Source organism: Nerophis lumbriciformis, linkage group LG36, assembly GCF_033978685.3.
Source record: "Nerophis lumbriciformis linkage group LG36, RoL_Nlum_v2.1, whole genome shotgun sequence".
In the NCBI taxonomy this organism is placed as follows: Eukaryota; Metazoa; Chordata; class Actinopteri; order Syngnathiformes; family Syngnathidae; genus Nerophis; species Nerophis lumbriciformis.
In genome coordinates this window covers 340,001-357,122 of record NC_084583.2, presented here as the reverse complement: position 1 = coordinate 357,122, position 17,122 = coordinate 340,001, and the positions used below count along the sequence as shown (strand labels likewise).

The 17,122-nt window shown below is 47.1% G+C and overlaps 1 protein-coding gene across 15 annotated transcripts in view; it reads left to right on the top strand.

The window, feature by feature from the left end:
- Nucleotides 1–17,122, top strand: part of dlg3 (discs, large homolog 3 (Drosophila)) — a 399,427-nt gene that overhangs the window by 219,481 nt on the left and 162,824 nt on the right. For all 15 annotated transcript variants that reach the window (XM_061930678.1, XM_072912496.1, XM_072912493.1 and 12 more), the window contains 2 exons: nucleotides 6,365–6,489; nucleotides 12,772–12,941. In XM_061930678.1, coding sequence (XP_061786662.1) covers nucleotides 6,365–6,489; nucleotides 12,772–12,941 — 295 coding nt within the window. The remainder of the gene's footprint in view (nucleotides 1–6,364; nucleotides 6,490–12,771; nucleotides 12,942–17,122) is intronic.

Below are 17,122 nucleotides of genomic sequence, written 5' to 3'. Positions count from 1 at the left end.
GCGTTTTACTGCAATTTGGTACCGGTACCAACATTTTGGTACCGGTACCAAAATGTATTTTGATACTTTTCGTTGCTTTTCTAAATAAAGGGGACCCCAAAAAAATTGGCATTATTGGCGTTATTTTAACAGCTGCCACATTAAAATCAGCTTTAAGTAATGACAAATAAGGAAGCAACGCCACACAAAAGTGTGCAACACAGCAATATTTCCTCCTATACTGCCTCTAAAAAGTACCGGCCCCCCCACTTTTTTTAACAGGAATGACGGCGCGTCACCCCAAAACGGACAAGCGGTAGAAAATGGATGAATGGATGACGGCGCGTCGTGACATTGCTGGATTTATAAGCAGTAAAAAACCAGCGTTTTACTGCAATTTGGTACCGGTACCAAATTAAGAACCCTTTATCTTTAATTAAGCTGTATAATGCACTTTTTTTCCTTTGTTATTATTACTGTCAGTTAGTGTTGTCCCGATACCAATATTTTGGTACCGGTACCAAAATGTATTTTGATACTTTTCGTTACTTTTCTAAATAAAGGGGACCCCAAAAAAATGGCATTATTGGCATTATTTTAACAGCTGCCACATTAAAATCAGCTTTGAGTAATGACAAATAAGGAAGCAACGCCACACAAAAGTGTGCAACACAGCAATATTTCCTCCTATACTGCCTCTAAAAAGTACCGGCCCCCCCCACTTTTTTTAACAGGAATGACGGCGCGTCACCCCAAAAGGGACAAGCGGTAGAAAATGGATGGATGGATGACAGCGCGTCATGACATTGCTGGTTTTATAATCAGTAAAAAAACAGCGTTTTAGTGCAATTTGGTACCGGTACCGGTACCAAAATGTATTTTGATACTTTTCGGTACTTTTCTAAACAAAGGGGACCACAAAAAAATTGGCATTATTGGCGTTGTTTTAACAGCTGCCACGTTAAAATCAGCTTTGAGTAATGACAAATAAGGAAGCAACGCCACACAAAAGTGTGCAACACAGCAATATTTCCTCCTATACTGCCTCTAAAAAGTACCGGCCCCCCCCACTTTTTTTAACAGGAATGACGGCGCGTCACCCCAAAAGGGACAAGCGGTAGAAATGGATGGATGGATGACAGCGCGTCGTGACATTGCTGGTTTTATAAGCAGTAAAAAAACAGCGTTTTAGTGCAATTTGGTACCGGTACCGGTACCAAAATGTATTTTGATACTTTTCGGTACTTTTCTAAACAAAGGGGACCACAAAAAAATTGGCATTATTGGCGTTGTTTTAACAGCTGCCACGTTAAAATCAGCTTTGAGTAATGACAAATAAGGAAGCAACGCCACACAAAAGTGTGCAACACAGCAATATTTCCTCCTATACTGCCTCTAAAAAGTACCGGCCCCCCCACGTTTTTTAACAGGAATGACGGCGCGTCACCCCAAAAGGGACAAGCGGTAGAAAATGGATGAATGGATGACGGCGCGTCGTGACATTGCTGGATTTATAAGCAGTAAAAAAACAGCGTTTTCCTGCAATTTGGTACCGATGTATTTTGATACTTTTCGTTACTTTTCTAAACAAAGGGGACCACAAAAAAATGGCATTATTGGCGTTATTTTAAGAGCTGCCACGTTAAAATCAGCTTTGAGTAATGACAAATAAGGAAGCAACACCACACAAAAGTGTGCAACACAGCAATATTTCCTCCTATACTGCCTCTAAAAAGTACCGGCCCCCCCACTTTTTTTAACAGGAATGACGGCGCGTCACCCCAAAAAGGACAAGCGGTAGAAAATGGATGAATGGATGACGGCGGGTCGTGACATTGCTGGATTTATAAGCAGTAATAAAACCAGCGTTTTACTGCAATTTGGTACCGGTACCAACATTTTGGTACCGGTACCAAAATGTATTTTGATACTTTTCGTTACTTTTCTAAATAAAGGGGACCACAAAAAATGGCATTATTGGCGTTATTTTAACAGCTGCCACGTTAAAATCAGCTTTGAGTAATGACAAATAAGGAAGCAACGCCACACAAAAGTTTGCAACACAGCAATATTTCCGGTCAGCTGGAATTAAAAATTTAGACAGCAGTATCGTTGATCCAGAATCTTCACGACCTAATTAGGGACCGGTACCAAAAAATACCGGTGCTCATTATACATCCCTACACTTTGGTGAAAAAAACCTTACCATCACTTATATGTTTAAATAAGCTGCATAATACACTTTTTTCCCTTGTTATTATTACTGTCAGTTAGTGTTGTCCCGATACCAATATTTTGGTACCGGTACCAAAATGTATTTCGATACTTTTTTTTCGTTTTTTTTTAATGTATATTATGTTTATAAACTCAGTAAATACGTCCCTGGACTCCTTTAACTACTTGGTATCGGATCGATACCCAAATGTGTGGTATCATCCAAAACTAAGGTAAAGTATCAAACAAGAGAAGAATAAGTGATTATTACATTTTAACAGAAGTGTAGATAGAACAACTCCTCTCTGAGTTGCCACCTTATCGTGGTAGAGGAGTTTGCGTGTCCCAATGATTTGAGCTATGTTGTCAGGGAGCTTCCATGCCCCCTGGTAGGGTCTCCCAAGACAAACAGGTCCTAGGTGAGGGATCAGACAAAGAGCAGCTCGAAGACTTCTATGGGATTACAAAAACCGAGACTCCGATTTCCCAGGCCCGGAGTTGGGGCACGATGGCGAGTGCCTGGTGGCTGGGCCTGTCCCCATGGGGCCCGGTCGGGCACAGCCCGAAGACGCAACGTGGGTACCCCCTCCAATGGGCTCACCACCCATAGCAGGGGCCATAGAGGTCGGGTGCGTTGTGAGCTTGGCGGCAGCCGAAGGCAGGGCACTTGGCGGTCCGATCCTCGGCTACATAAACTAGCTTGGAACGTGGAATATCACCTCGCTGGAGGGGAAGGAGCCTGAGCTAGTGCGTGAGGTGGAGAAGTTCCGGCTGGATATAATTGGACTCACTTGGACGCACAGCAAGGGCTCTGGAACCAGTTCTCTCGAGAGGGGCTGGACTCTCTTCCACACAGGCGTTGCGCGCTGTGAGAGGCTATGGGCTTGGGTAGCAATTCTTGTTGCACCCCGGCTCAAAGCCTGCACATTGGAGTTCAACCCAGTGGACGACAGGGTATCTTTCCTCCGCCTTCGGGTGGGGGGACGGGTCCTGACTGTTGTTTGTGCTCATGCACCAAACAGCAGTTTAGAGTACCCACCATTTTTGGATACACTCGTGGGAGTACTGGAAAGTGCTCCCCGGGGTGATTCCCTTGTCCTACTGGGTGACTTCAACGCTCATGTTGGCAACGACAGGGAAACCTGGAAAGTCGTGATTGGGAAGAATGGCCGCCTGGATGTGAATCCGAGTCGTGTTTTGTTATTGGACTTTTGTGCTCGTCACAGATTGTCCATAAAAAACACCATGTTCAAACATAAGGGTGTCCATATGTGCACTTGGCACCAGGACACCCTAGGCCGCAGTTCCATGATCGACTTTTTAGTTGTTTCATCGGATTTGCGGCTTTATGTTTTGGACATTCGGGTGAAGAGAGGGGCGGAGCTTTCTATCGATCACCACCCGGTGGTGAGTTGGCTGCGATGGTGAGGGAGGATGCCAGACAGACTTGGCAGGCCCAAACGTATTGTGAGGGTCTGCTGGGAACGTCTGGCAGAGTCTCCTGTCAGAGAGAGTTTCAATTCCCACCTCCGGAAGAACTTTGAACATGTCACAAGGGAGGCACTGGACATTGAGTCCGAGTGGACCATGTTCCGCAACTCTGTTGTCGAGGCGGATGATTGGAGCTTTGGCCTCAAGGTAGTTGGTACCTGTCGTGGCGGTAATCCTAGAACCCGTTGGTGGACACCAGCGGTGAGGGATGCCGTCAAGCTGAACAAAGAGTCCTATCGGGTTCTTTTGGCTCATAGGACTACGGAGGCAGTAGCCAGGTACCGATAGGCCAAGCGGTGTGCGGCTTCAGCGGTCGCGGAGGCAAAAACTCGGACATGGGAGGGGTTCGGGGAAACCATTGAAAACAACTTCCGGACGGCTTTGAAGGGATTCTGGACAACCATCTGCCGCCTCAGGAAGGGGAAGCAGTGCACGTCAACACCGTTTATGGGGAGGATGGTGTTCTGCTGACCTCGACTACGGATGTTGTGGATCAGTGGAAGGAATACTTCGAAGACCTCCTCAATCCCACCAACACATCTTCCTATGAGGAATCAGTGCCTGGGGAATCTGTGGTGGGCTCTCCTATTTCTGGGACTGAGGTTGCTGAGGTAGTTAGAAAGCTCCTCGGTGGCAAGGCCCCGGGGGTGGATGAGATCCGCCCGGAGTTCCTTAAGGCTCTGGATGCTGTGGGGCCGTCTTGGTTGATAAGACTCTGCAGCATCGCGTGGACATCGGGGGCGGTACTTCTGGATTGGCAGACCAGGGTGGTGGTTCCTCTCTTTAAGAGGGGGAACCAGAGGGTGTGTTCCAACTATCGTGGGATCGCACTCCTCAGCCTTTCCAGTAAGGTCTATTCAGTTGTACTGGAGAGGAGGTTACACCGGATAGTCGAACCTCGGATTCAGGAGGAACAGTGTGGTTTTCGTCCTGGTCGTGGAACTGTGGAACAGCTCTATACTCTCGGCAGGGTCCTTGAGGGTGCATGGGATTTTGCCCAACCAGTCTACATGTGCTTTGTGGACTTGGAGAATGCATTCGACCGTGTCCCTCGGGAAGTCTTGTGGGGAGTGCTGAGAGAGTATGGGCTATCGGACCGTCTGATTGAGGCGGTACGCTCCCTGTACTATCAGCGTCAGATCTTGGTCCGCAATGCCGGCAGTAAGTCGGACACGTTTCCAGTGAGCGTTGGACTCCGCCAAGGCTGCCCTTTTGTCACCGATTCTGTTCATAACTTTTATGGACTGAATTTCTAGGCGCAGTCAGGGCGTTGAGGGGATCCGGTTTGGTGGATGCAGGATTAGGTCTCTGCTTTTTGCAGATGATACGGTCCTGATGGCTTCATCTGGCCAGGATCTTCAGCTCTCACTGGATCGGTTCGCAGCCGAGTGTGAAGCGACTGGGATGAGAATCAGCACCTCCAAGTCCGAGTCCATGGTTCTTGCCCGAAAAAGGGTGGAGTGCCATTTCCGGGTTGGGGTGGAGACCCTGCCCCAAGTGAAGGAGTTCAAGTACCTCAGAGTCTTGTTCACGAGTAAGGGAAGAGTGGATCGTGAGATCAACAGGCAGATCGGTTCGCCATCTTCAGTAATGCGGATGCTGTATTGATCCGTTGTGGTGAAGAAGGAGCTCAGCCGGAAGGCAAAGCTCTCAATTTACCGGTCGATCTACGTTTCCCATCCTCACCTATGGTCATGAGCTTTGGGTTATGACCGAAAGGACAAGATCACGGGTACCAGCGGCCGAAATTAGTTTCCTGGTGGCAGTGCTCTCTCTTAGTGATAGGGTGAGAAGCTCTGTCATCTGGGCGGGGGGAGCTCAAAGTAAAGCCGCTGCTCCTCCACATCGAGAGGAGCCAGATGAGATGGTCCGAGCATCTGGTCAGGATGCTACCCCAACGCCTCCTTGGGGCGGTGTTTAGGGCACGTCCGACCGATAGGAGGCCACGGGGAAGACCCAGGGCACGTTGGCTCCCGGCTGGCCTGGGAACACCTCGGGATCCCCCGGGAAGAGCTGGACGAAGTGGCTGGGGAGAGGGAAGTCTGGGCTTCCCTGCTTAGGCTGCTGCCCCCGCGACCCGACCTCGGATAAGCGGAAGAAGATGGATGGATGGATGCATGGCTGTAAAAAGAACATGTTAAAACAGAAAATAAGCAGATATTAACAGTAAATGAACAAGTAGATTAATAATAAATGTTTACAGTTTGTCCCTCATAATGTAGACAAAATAATAGAATGAAGCCATAGTCCTCCATAAACAACTCATAGTCCTTCAGTGGCTTCCCTGCGTCCTAATTTGCTGCGACCTTCGCTCATTAATTATAGAAAACAACAAAGCGAACTCCTTCTCTCCGCTTGTCTGATGTTACGGCTGTCAGGACGTGACGCCGTCTTCCAAATGTCCAATTTCCTGCCACCAGAAGGATGGCGGCGTTTTTAAGAGAGAGATAGAGAGGGGTGGGGTGGATCCAAACTAATCTTAACTTGAGTTTGTAAATCCACAACGCCTGTTGGATGTGGGATCCATCCTCACATGGCGACAAACCTTCAGCACACTTCACCTTTCATGCACTGCTTGATGTGTGTGTGTGTGTGTGTGTGTGTGTGTGTGTGTGTGTGTGTGTGTGTGTGTGTGTGTGTGTGTGTGTGTGTGTGTGTGTGTGTGTGTGTGTGTGCGCAGGGGAACTCTGGCCTGGGCTTCAGCATCGCAGGAGGAATAGACAACCCCCACATTCCTGATGACCCGGGGATCTTCATCACCAAGATCATCCCCGGAGGAGCGGCTGCCATGGATGGACGACTCGGGTAGGTTTCTCCTCAGCTCAGGGCTGTCCCGCCTGGTTCTAATGAAGGTCGCATTCAGACAAGTGGAAGGATGCAGGGGTCCTTTTTTAGTTCTTTCTGCACAGGGTGTCCTTAAACCATTAAAAATCAGTTCCCAGTGGCTTATTTTATTTTTCGAAGTTTTTTTCAAAATTTTACCCATCACGCAATATCCCTAAAAAAAGCTTCAAAGTGCCTGATTTTAACCATCGTTATATACACCCGTCCATTTTCCTGTGACGTCACATAGTGATGCCAACACAAACAAACATGGCGCATAGAACAGCAAGCTATAGCGACATTAGCTCGGATTCAGACTCGGATTTCAGCGGCTTAAGCGATTCAACAGATTACGCATGTATTGAAACGGATGGTTGTAGTGTGGAGGCAGGTAGCGAAAACGAAATTGAAGAAGAAACTGAAGCTATTGAGCCATATCGGTTTGAACCGTATGTAAGCGAAACCGACGAAAACGACACGACAGCCAGCGACACGGGAGAAAGCGAGGACGAATTCGGCGATCGCCTTCTAACCAACGATTGGTATGTGTTTGTTTGGCATTAAAGGAAACTAACAACTATGAACTAGGTTTACAGCATATGAAATATATTTGGCAACAACATGCACTTTGAGAGTGCAGACAGCCCAATTTTCATCAATTAATATATTCTGTAGACATACCCTCTTCCGCTCTCTTTTCCTGAAAGCTGATCTGTCCAGTTTTGGAGTTGATGTCAGCAGGCCAGGGAAGCCAGGGTTGATATTCTTCTCTTGATCATCTTCGGTGGCATAAGGGACGGTGTGAGCCAAGACATCCAGGGGGTTTAGCTCGCTCGTCTGCGGGAACAAACTGCCGCCATTGCTTGCCGTGCTACCGAGGTCCTTTGTCCCTGAATTGCTCACACACTCCGGCAGATTCAATGGGGGTCTGGCGGCAGATTTCTTTGACTTTATCGTTGGAAATGCATCTGCTTTGAGTGTCGCAGGATATCCACACATTCTTGCCATCTCTGTCGTAGCATAGCTTTCGTCGGGAAAGTGTGCGGAACAAACGTCCAATTTCTTGCCACTTTCGCATCTCTGGGCCACTGGTGCAACTTGAATCTGTCCCTGTTTGTGTTGTTACACCCTCCGAACACACACCGACGAGGCATGATGTCTCCAAGGTACGGAAAACAGTCGAAAAAACGGAAAATAACAGAGCTGATTTGACTCGGTGTTTGAGAAAATGGCGGATTGCTTCCCGATGTGACGTCACAACGTGAGCGAATACTAGAAAGGCGTTTAATTCGCCAAAATTCACCCATTTAGAGTTGGGAAATCGGTTAAAAAAATATATGGTCTTTTTTCTGCAACATCAAGGTATATATTGACACTTACATAGGTCTGGTGATAATGTTCCCCTTAAAAGTCTGGACGCAGTGGCAAAAATGCATCAGGCCTTGTTTACACCAATTAGATTTGTTTGCTCTCAAGTGACACAGATATGATTTTTTTTGCCAGTCTAAACGCTCCAAAGTGTTTCAAATCTGATCTTTTGGCACCAGATTCAGACCACATCAGGAGGTAGTCCCAATTGGAATAGGATCTTTTCAAATGTGACTAGGCCTGGGCAATTATTTTGAGTCCGGGGGTCCAAATTAAGGGAAACAAATGTGTCTGAGGGCAAATTAAGGCCCGGGGGCCACATGCAGCCCGTTAAGCTTTTCAATCTGGCCCGCCGGACATTCCCAAATCATTTTTTTAGGTCTTTAAGATGGAAAGTGTAGCTGCCATTATGATGTGCAGTGATGTTTTCTAATGACCGTAAGTCTTCAACTATACTAAGTCTTTCAATGGTTGGAATCTGCACTTTTGCATGATATACCGTATTTTTTCGGAGTATAAGTCGCACCAGAGTATAAGTCGCACCTGCCGAAAATGCATAATAAAGAAGGAAAAAACATATAAGTCGCACTGGAGCCTGGCCAAACTATGAAAAAAACTGCGACTTATAGTCCGAAAAATACGGTACTAGTTACTGTATTTTTTGGAGTATAAGTCGCACTGGAGTATAAGTCGCACCTGCCGAAAATGCATAATAAAGAAGGAAAAAAACATATATAAGTCGCACTGGAGCCCGGCCAAACTATGAAAAAAACTGCGACTTATAGTCCGAAAAATACGGTACTAGAGATGTCCGATAATATATATATTTAATTTATTTATTAAATCAACATAAAAAACACAAGATACACTTACAATTAGTGCACCAACCCAAAAAACCTCCCTCCCCCATTCACACTCATTCACACAAAAGGGTTGTTTCTTTCTGTTATTAATATTGTGGTTCCTACATTATATATCAATATATATCAATACAGTCTGCAAGGGAAGCACACATGATTGTGTGTCTTGCTGGTCCACTAATAGTACTAACCTTTAACAGTTAATTTTACTCATTTTCATTAATTACTAGTTTCTATGTAACTGTTTTCATATTGTTTTACTTTCTTTTTTATTCAAGAAAATGTTTTTAATTTATCTTATTTTATTTTATTATTATTTTTTAAAAAGGACCTTATCTTCACCATACCTGGTTGTCCAAATTAGGCATAATAATGTGTTAATTCCACGACTGTATATATCGGTATCATCAAAGAGTAAAAATGCTTTTCTTTCAATATGCATAATAACAAAAAGGGTAATATTTAAGAAATGGATAGCTGTTGATAGTCACACTCATACTGACTGGTACACACAAGCTATGGAGATGATATCAGTAGAACAAACTGCATTTAGTTTAGATAATAATGAGTCATATATTGGAATATGGGATCCATTATTTAAATTTGTTTCAACTAATAAATGAACCAAAATATGACTTATTATATCTTTGTGGAAAATGTTGGACACTATTGTTCATTTCTAATTTTTGTATTATTTTTTAATAATATTTTTTATGATGATATCAATGAGGGTTTTTTTTAATCACTGCTATCTTGAAATTGTTACTAATATTGATGCTGTTGTCGTTAATGTTCATTTTTGTTTCACTACACTTGGATTTGTGTGTCCTCAATTGCTCTCAATTGCTCTGTTTATTGTTGTTCTTGATGTTGCTGGGACGGGTTTGGTTTTGGAATTGGATTACATTGTTGTGTATTGTTTTGTTGATTGATTAATAAAAAATAAAAAAATTAAATAAAAAAAGGACCTTATCTTCACCATATCTGGTTGTCCAAATTAGGCATAATAATGTGTTAATTCCACGACTGTGTATATCGGTATCGGTTGATATCGGTATTGGTAAATAAGAGTTGGACAATATCGGATATCGGCAAAAAAGCCATTATCGGACTACTTACTATGGTAATCTAATTAGTTACTATGATAATCTAATTAGTTACTATGGTAATGTAAGTCACAGCAGGTCAGACGAGGCACCAAGCAGTGTGGGTGGGGAGCGTTTCCACAGAGTGTTTCCAGAGCCTGAAATGTGGGTGTCAGGGACGGGAAGGAGATTTTTACAACAAAGTTCTAAAGCTTAGTGATATATCAGATGTATCAGATAGTAGGTGCGGTTTTTTTACCCTTCATGTTCATATTTTACTGCATTTTTGTTGTGTTTCGCTTGATTGTAAAAAAAAAAGTGGATGGAGAGGGGGTGTGTCAATATTCAATGTTTTATCCTTCATAGTTAACATTGTAAATCCCACATTCTTTATTTTCATGTACATTCTGGGTGTCTCATTCCGTTTTTTAAGGTGGTCTGTCATAACGTTTTTAGCATTCAATCAGATATTATTGTGAGGTTTTGTATTAGTGTTCCTAAAAATGGATATATTGGCCCCCAGACACATTTTTTTCTCTAAATTTGCCCTCCAGAGTCAAATTATTGCCCAGGCCTGCCTTAACATCTGGACACAGTGGCAAAAATGCATTAGGCCGCGTTTACACGGAACTACCAATTTTTTTTTTTTACCCTCTTGTGACACAGATATGATTTTTTTTTTTGCCAGTCTAAACGCTCCAAAGTGTTTCAAATCTGATCTTTTGGCACCAGATTCAGACCACGTCAAGAGGTAGTCCCAATTGGAATCGGATCTTTTCAAATGTGACTTCGGTCTAAACCAGGCCTGGGCAATTATTTTGAGTCGGGGGGCCAAATTTAGAGAAAAAAAATGTGTCTTGGGGGCCGGGATATCTATTTTTAGGAACACTAAGACAAAACCTCACAATAATGTCTTATACAGTGTGAATCGCGTCTTTTATTTTTCATAAACACCCGGGGGTGGCTTGCTTTCCAGCAATATGTGTTCGTCTCTGGGCGTGTGTCTCCCTCTGGCTCCAACTCCAACAACGTCTCTCGTTCCGGCTGCTGCTAATAAGGGCGATAGGTGATTAGATACCAAGCCCCAGCTGGGCAATCCACTCACCTGCCGCTGACTTCGAGGCCGGCCCTTACACACCCCGCTCCGGGGCAGCCCCGCAGACCACGCCCCCCCTCCACAGGTTGATTTTACACTCGGGTTGTGTGGAGGTTTCCCTCTTGTGTGGGTTCTCCTGGCCGACAGATCTTATACAGTGTGAATCGCGTCTTTTATTTTTCATAAACACCCGGGGGTGGCTTGCTTTCCAGCAATATGTGTTCGTCTCTGGGCGTGTGTCTCCCTCTGGCTCCAACTCCAACACCGTCTCTCGTGCCGGCTGCTGCTAATAAGGGCGATAGGTGATTAGATACCAAGCCCCAGCTGGGCAATCCACTCACCTGCCGCTGACTTCGAGGCCGGTCCTTACACACCCCGCTCCGGGGCAGGCCCGCAGACCACGCCCCCCCTCCACAGGTTGATTTTACACTCGGGTTGTGTGGAGGTTTCCCTCTTGTGTGGGTTCTCCTGGCCGACAGATCTTATACAGTGTGAATCACGTCTTTTATTTTTCATAAACACCCGCGGGTGGCTTGCTTTCCAGCAATATGTGTTCGTCTCTGGGCGTGTGTCTCCCTCTGGCTCCAACTCCAACAACATCTCTCGTACCGGCTGCTGCGAATAAGGGCGACAGGTGATTAGATACCAAGCCCCAGCTGGGCAATCCACTCACCTGCCACTGACTTCGAGGCCAGTCCTTACACACCCCGCTCCGGGGCAGGCCCGCAGACCACGCCCCCCCTCCACAGGTTGATTTTACACTCGGGTTGTGTGGAGGTTTCCCTCTTGTGTGGGTTCTCCTGGCCGACAGATCTTATACAGTGTGAATCACGTCTTTTATTTTTCATAAACACCCGCCGGTGGCTTGCTTTCCAGCAATATGTGTTCGTCTCTGGGCGTGTGTCTCCCTCTGGCTCCAACTCCAACAACATCTCTCGTACCGGCTGCTGCAAATAAGGGCGACAGGTGATTAGATAACAAACCCCAGCTGGGCAATCCACTCACCTGCCACTGACTTCGAGGCCAGTCCTTACACACCCCGCTCCGGGGCAGGCCCGCAGACCACGCCCCCCCTCCACAGGTTGATTTTACACTCGGGTTGTGTGGAGGTTTCCCTCTTGTGTGGGTTCTCCTGGCCGACAGATCTTATACAGTGTGAATCACGTCTTTTATTTTTCATAAACACCCGGAGGTGGCTTGCTTTCCAGCAATATGTGTTCGTCTCCCTCTGGCTCCAACTCCAACACCGTCTCTCGTTCCAGCTGCTGCTAATAAGGGTGACAGGTGATTAGATAACAAGCCCCAGCTGGGCAATCCACTCACCTGCCGCTGACTTCGAGGCCGGTCCTTATACACCCCGCTCTGGGGCAGGCCCGCAGACCACGCCCCCCCTCCACAGGTTGATTTTACAATCAATCCGAGTGAGACGTGGTTGATGAGCCTTTTGCTTGCTTTTGTGTATTTCTGCGCCGTGTTGGGGAAATTCGGAAGTGCAGTTGTCTGTTGGGATAAAAGAACATTTGATTTGTATTGTATTGTATTTCTGTTCACTGCGTGTCATAAATCTCAATTAACATTTTATTTTTTTGTTAAATAGGTTGATTGGCAACACTAAACGGGCCCTAGTGTGTGAATGTTGTCTATCTGTGTTGGCCCTGTGATGAGGTGGCGACTTGTCCAGGGTGTACCCCGCCTTCCGCCCGAATGCAGCTGAGATAGGCTCCAGCACCCCCCCTTCCCCCCGACCCCTAAAGGGACAAGCGGTAGAAAATGGATGGATGGATGGAAAAATGAAAGCCTAAAGATAGTGGATCCTGATGTTGTTGTTTTTTCCCAATATATTTGACAATGGCAGGGTGAACGACTGCGTCCTGCGCGTGAACGACGTGGACGTGTCCGAGGTGGTTCACAGCAGGGCGGTGGAGGCCCTGAAGGAGGCGGGGCCAGTGGTGCGTCTGCTGGTGAGGCGGAGGCAGGCGCCACCGGAGACCATCCTGGAGGTCAACCTGCTCAAAGGGCCTAAAGGTGAGAAGGACTGATCATGAATGCAGGGACATTTGTGGCGCCCTCTACTGGTGGTGGTGCGAGCATACAGATGTCCACCTTTCAGTCAGGGACTTGTTTTTCTAACAATCTTGCTCTAATTGTGCACACGTGCTTGTCAGCACCCTAAAGGTGTGGTATTATTACCAAGGTGTGTGCGCCTACCAAGGTGTGTTATTATTACTAAGGTGTGTGCACCTACCAAGGTGTGTTATTATTACCAAGGTGTGTGCGCCTACCAAGGTGTGTTATTATTACCAAGGTGTGCGCGCCTACCAGGGTGTGTTATTATTATCAAGGTGTGTGCGCCTACCAAGGTGTGTTATTATTACCAAGGTGTGTGCGCCTACCAAGGTGTGTTATTATTACTAAGGTGTGTGCGCCTACCAAGGTGTGTTATTATTACTAAGGTGTGTGCACCTACCAAGGTGTGTTATTATTACCAAGGTGTGCGCGCCTACCAGGGTGTGTTATTATTATCAAGGTGTGTGCGCCTACCAAGGTGTGTTATTATTACCAAGGTGTGTGCGCCTACCAAGGTGTGTTATTATTACCAAGGTGTGTGCGCCTACCAGGGTGTGTTATTATTACCAAGGTGTGTGCGCCTACCAAGGTGTGTTATTATTACCAAGGTGTGTGCGCCTACTAAGGTGTGTTATTATTACCAAGGTGTGTGCGCCTACCAAGGTGTGTTATTATTACCAAGGTGTGTGCACCTACTAAGGTGTGTTATTATTACCAAGGTGTGTGCGCCTACCAAGGTGTGTTGTTATTACCAAGGTGTGTGAGCCTACCAAGGTGTGTGCACCTTTGAAGGTGTTTGCGCCTACCAAGGTGTGTGCGCCTATGAAGGTGTGTGCGCCTACCAAGGTGTGTGCACCTACCAAGGTGTGTTATTATTACCAAGGTGTGTGTGCCTACTAAGGTGTGTTATTATTACCAAGGTGTGTGCGCCTACCAAGGTGTGTTGTTATTACCAAGGTGTGTGAGCCTACCAAGGTGTGTGCACCCTTGAAGGTGTGTGCGCCTACCAAGGTGTGTGCGCCTATGAAGGTGTGTGCGCCTACCAAGGTGTGTACACCTACAAAGGTGTGTGCGCCTACCAAGGTGTGTGCACCTATGAAGGTGTGCGCGCCTACCAAGGTGTGTGCGCCTACCAAGCTGTGTTATTATTACCAAGGTGTGTGCGCCTACCAAGGTGTGTTATTATTACCAAGGTGTGTGAGCCTACCAAGGTGTGTGCACCTACCAAGGTGTGTGCACCTATGAAGGTGTGTGCGCCTACCAAGGTGTGTGCGCCTACCAAGGTGTGTGCACCTACCAAGGTGTGTGCGCCTACTAAGGTGTGTGCGCCTACCAAGGTGTGTGCGCCTACCAAGGTGTGTGCGCCTACCAAGGTGTGTGCGCATACCAAGGTCTGTGCGCCTACCAAGTTGTGTGCGCCTACCAAGGTGTGTGCGCCTACCAAGGTGTGTGCGCCTACCAAGGTGTGTGCGCCTACCAAGGTGTGTGCGCCTACCAAGGTGTGTGAGCCTACCAAGGTGTGTGCGCCTACCAAGTTGTGCGCGCCTACCAAGGTGTGCAACTTTAACACTGTTACAAATATGCCCCACACTGTGAACCCACACCAAACAAGAATGACAAACACATTTCGGGAGAACATCCGCACCGTAACACAACATAAACACAACAGCACAAATACCCAGAAGCCCTTGCAGCACTAACTCTTCCGGGACACTCATGCTCTCTCAGGGAGAGCATGTCCCAAATTCCAAGCTTCTGTTTTGAGGCATGTTAAAAAAAAATAATGTGTGTTATTATTACCAAGGTGTGTGCGCCTACCAAGGTGTGTTATTATTACCAAGGTGTGTGAGCCTACCAAGGTGTGTGCGCCTACCAAAGTGTGTGCACCTATGAAGGTGTGTGCGCCTACCAAGGTGTGTGCACCTATGAAGGTGTGTGCGCCTACCAAGGTGTGTGCACCTATGAAGGTGTGTGCGCCTACCAAGGTGTGTACACCTACAAAGGTGTGCGCGCCTACCAAGGTGTGTGCACCTATGAAGGTGTGCGCGCCTACCAAGGTGTGTTATTATTACCAAGGTGTGTGCGCCTACCAAGGTGTGTTATTATTACCAAGGTGTGTGAGCCTACCAAGGTGTGTGCACCTACCAAGGTGTGTGCACCTATGAAGGTGTGTGCGCCTACCAAGGTGTGTGCACCTATGAAGGTGTGTGCGCCTACCAAGGTGTGTGCGCCTACCAAGGTGTGTGCACCTACCAAGGTGTGTGCGCCTACCAAGGTGTGTGCGCCTACCAAGGTGTGTGCGCCTACCAAGGTGTGTACACCTACAAAGGTGTGCGCGCCTACCAAGGTGTGTGCACCTATGAAGGTGTGCGCGCCTACCAAGGTGTGTTATTATTACCAAGGTGTGTGCGCCTACCAAGGTGTGTTATTATTACCAAGGTGTGTGAGCCTACCAAGGTGTGTGCACCTACCAAGGTGTGTGCACCTATGAAGGTGTGTGCGCCTACCAAGGTGTGTGCACCTATGAAGGTGTGTGCGCCTACCAAGGTGTGTGCGCCTACCAAGGTGTGTGCACCTACCAAGGTGTGTGCGCCTACCAAGGTGTGTGCGCCTACCAAGGTGTGTGCGCCTACCAAGGTCTGTGCGCCTACCAAGTTGTGTGCGCCTACCAAGGTGTGTGCGCCTACCAAGGTGTGTGCGCCTACCAAGGTGTGTGCGCCTACCAAGGTGTGTGCGCCTACCAAGGTGTGTGAGCCTACCAAGGTGTGTGCGCCTACCAAGTTGTGCGCGCCTACCAAGGTGTGCAACTTTAACACTGTTACAAATATGCCCCACACTGTGAACCCACACCAAACAAGAATGACAAACACATTTCGGGAGAACATCCGCACCGTAACACAACATAAACACAACAGCACAAATACCCAGAAGCCCTTGCAGCACTAACTCTTCCGGGACACTCATGCTCTCTCAGGGAGAGCATGTCCCAAATTCCAAGCTGCTGTTTTGAGGCATGTTATAAAAAAAAAATGTGTGTTATTATTACCAAGGTGTGTGCGCCTACCAAGGTGTGTTATTATTACCAAGGTGTGTGAGCCTACCAAGGTGTGTGCGCCTACCAAAGTGTGTGCACCTATGAAGGTGTGTGCGCCTACCAAGGTGTGTGCACCTATGAAGGTGTGTGCGCCTACCAAGGTGTGTGCACCTATGAAGGTGTGTGCGCCTACCAAGGTGTGTACACCTACAAAGGTGTGTGCGCCTACCAAGGTGTGTGCACCTATGAAGGTGTGCGCGCCTACCAAGGTGTGTTATTATTACCAAGGTGTGTGCGCCTACCAAGGTGTGTTATTATTACCAAGGTGTGTGAGCCTACCAAGGTGTGTGCACCTACCAAGGTGTGTGCACCTATGAAGGTGTGTGCGCCTACCAAGGTGTGTGCACCTATGAAGGTGTGTGCGCCTACCAAGGTGTGTGCGCCTACCAAGGTGTGTGCACCTACCAAGGTGTGTGCGCCTACCAAGGTGTGTGCGCCTACTAAGGTGTGTGCGCCTACCAAGGTGTGTGCGCCTACCAAGGTGTGTGCGCCTACCAAGGTGTGTGCGCATACCAAGGTCTGTGCGCCTACCAAGTTGTGTGCGCCTACCAAGGTGTGTGCGCCTACCAAGGTGTGTGCGCCTACCAAGGTGTGTGAGCCTACCAAGGTGTGTGAGCCTACCAAGGTGTGTGCGCCTACCAAGGTGTGCAACTTTAACACTGTTACAAATATGCCCCACACTGTGAACCCACACCAAACAAGAATGACAAACACATTTCGGGGAGAACATCCGCACCGTAACACAACATAAACACAACAGAACAAATACCCAGAAGCCCTTGCAGCACTAACTCTTCCGGGACACTCATGCTCTCTCAGGGAGAGTATGTCCCAAATTCCAAGCTGCTGTTTTGAGGCATGTTAAAAAAAAAAAATGCACTTTGTGACTTCAATAATAAATATGGCATTTTTTTCCACTACTTGAGTTGATTTATTTTGAAAAACCTTGTTACATTGTTTAATGCATCCAGCGGGGCATCACAACAAAATTAGGCATAATAATGTGTTAATTCCACGACTGTATATATCTGTATCGGTGATTAAG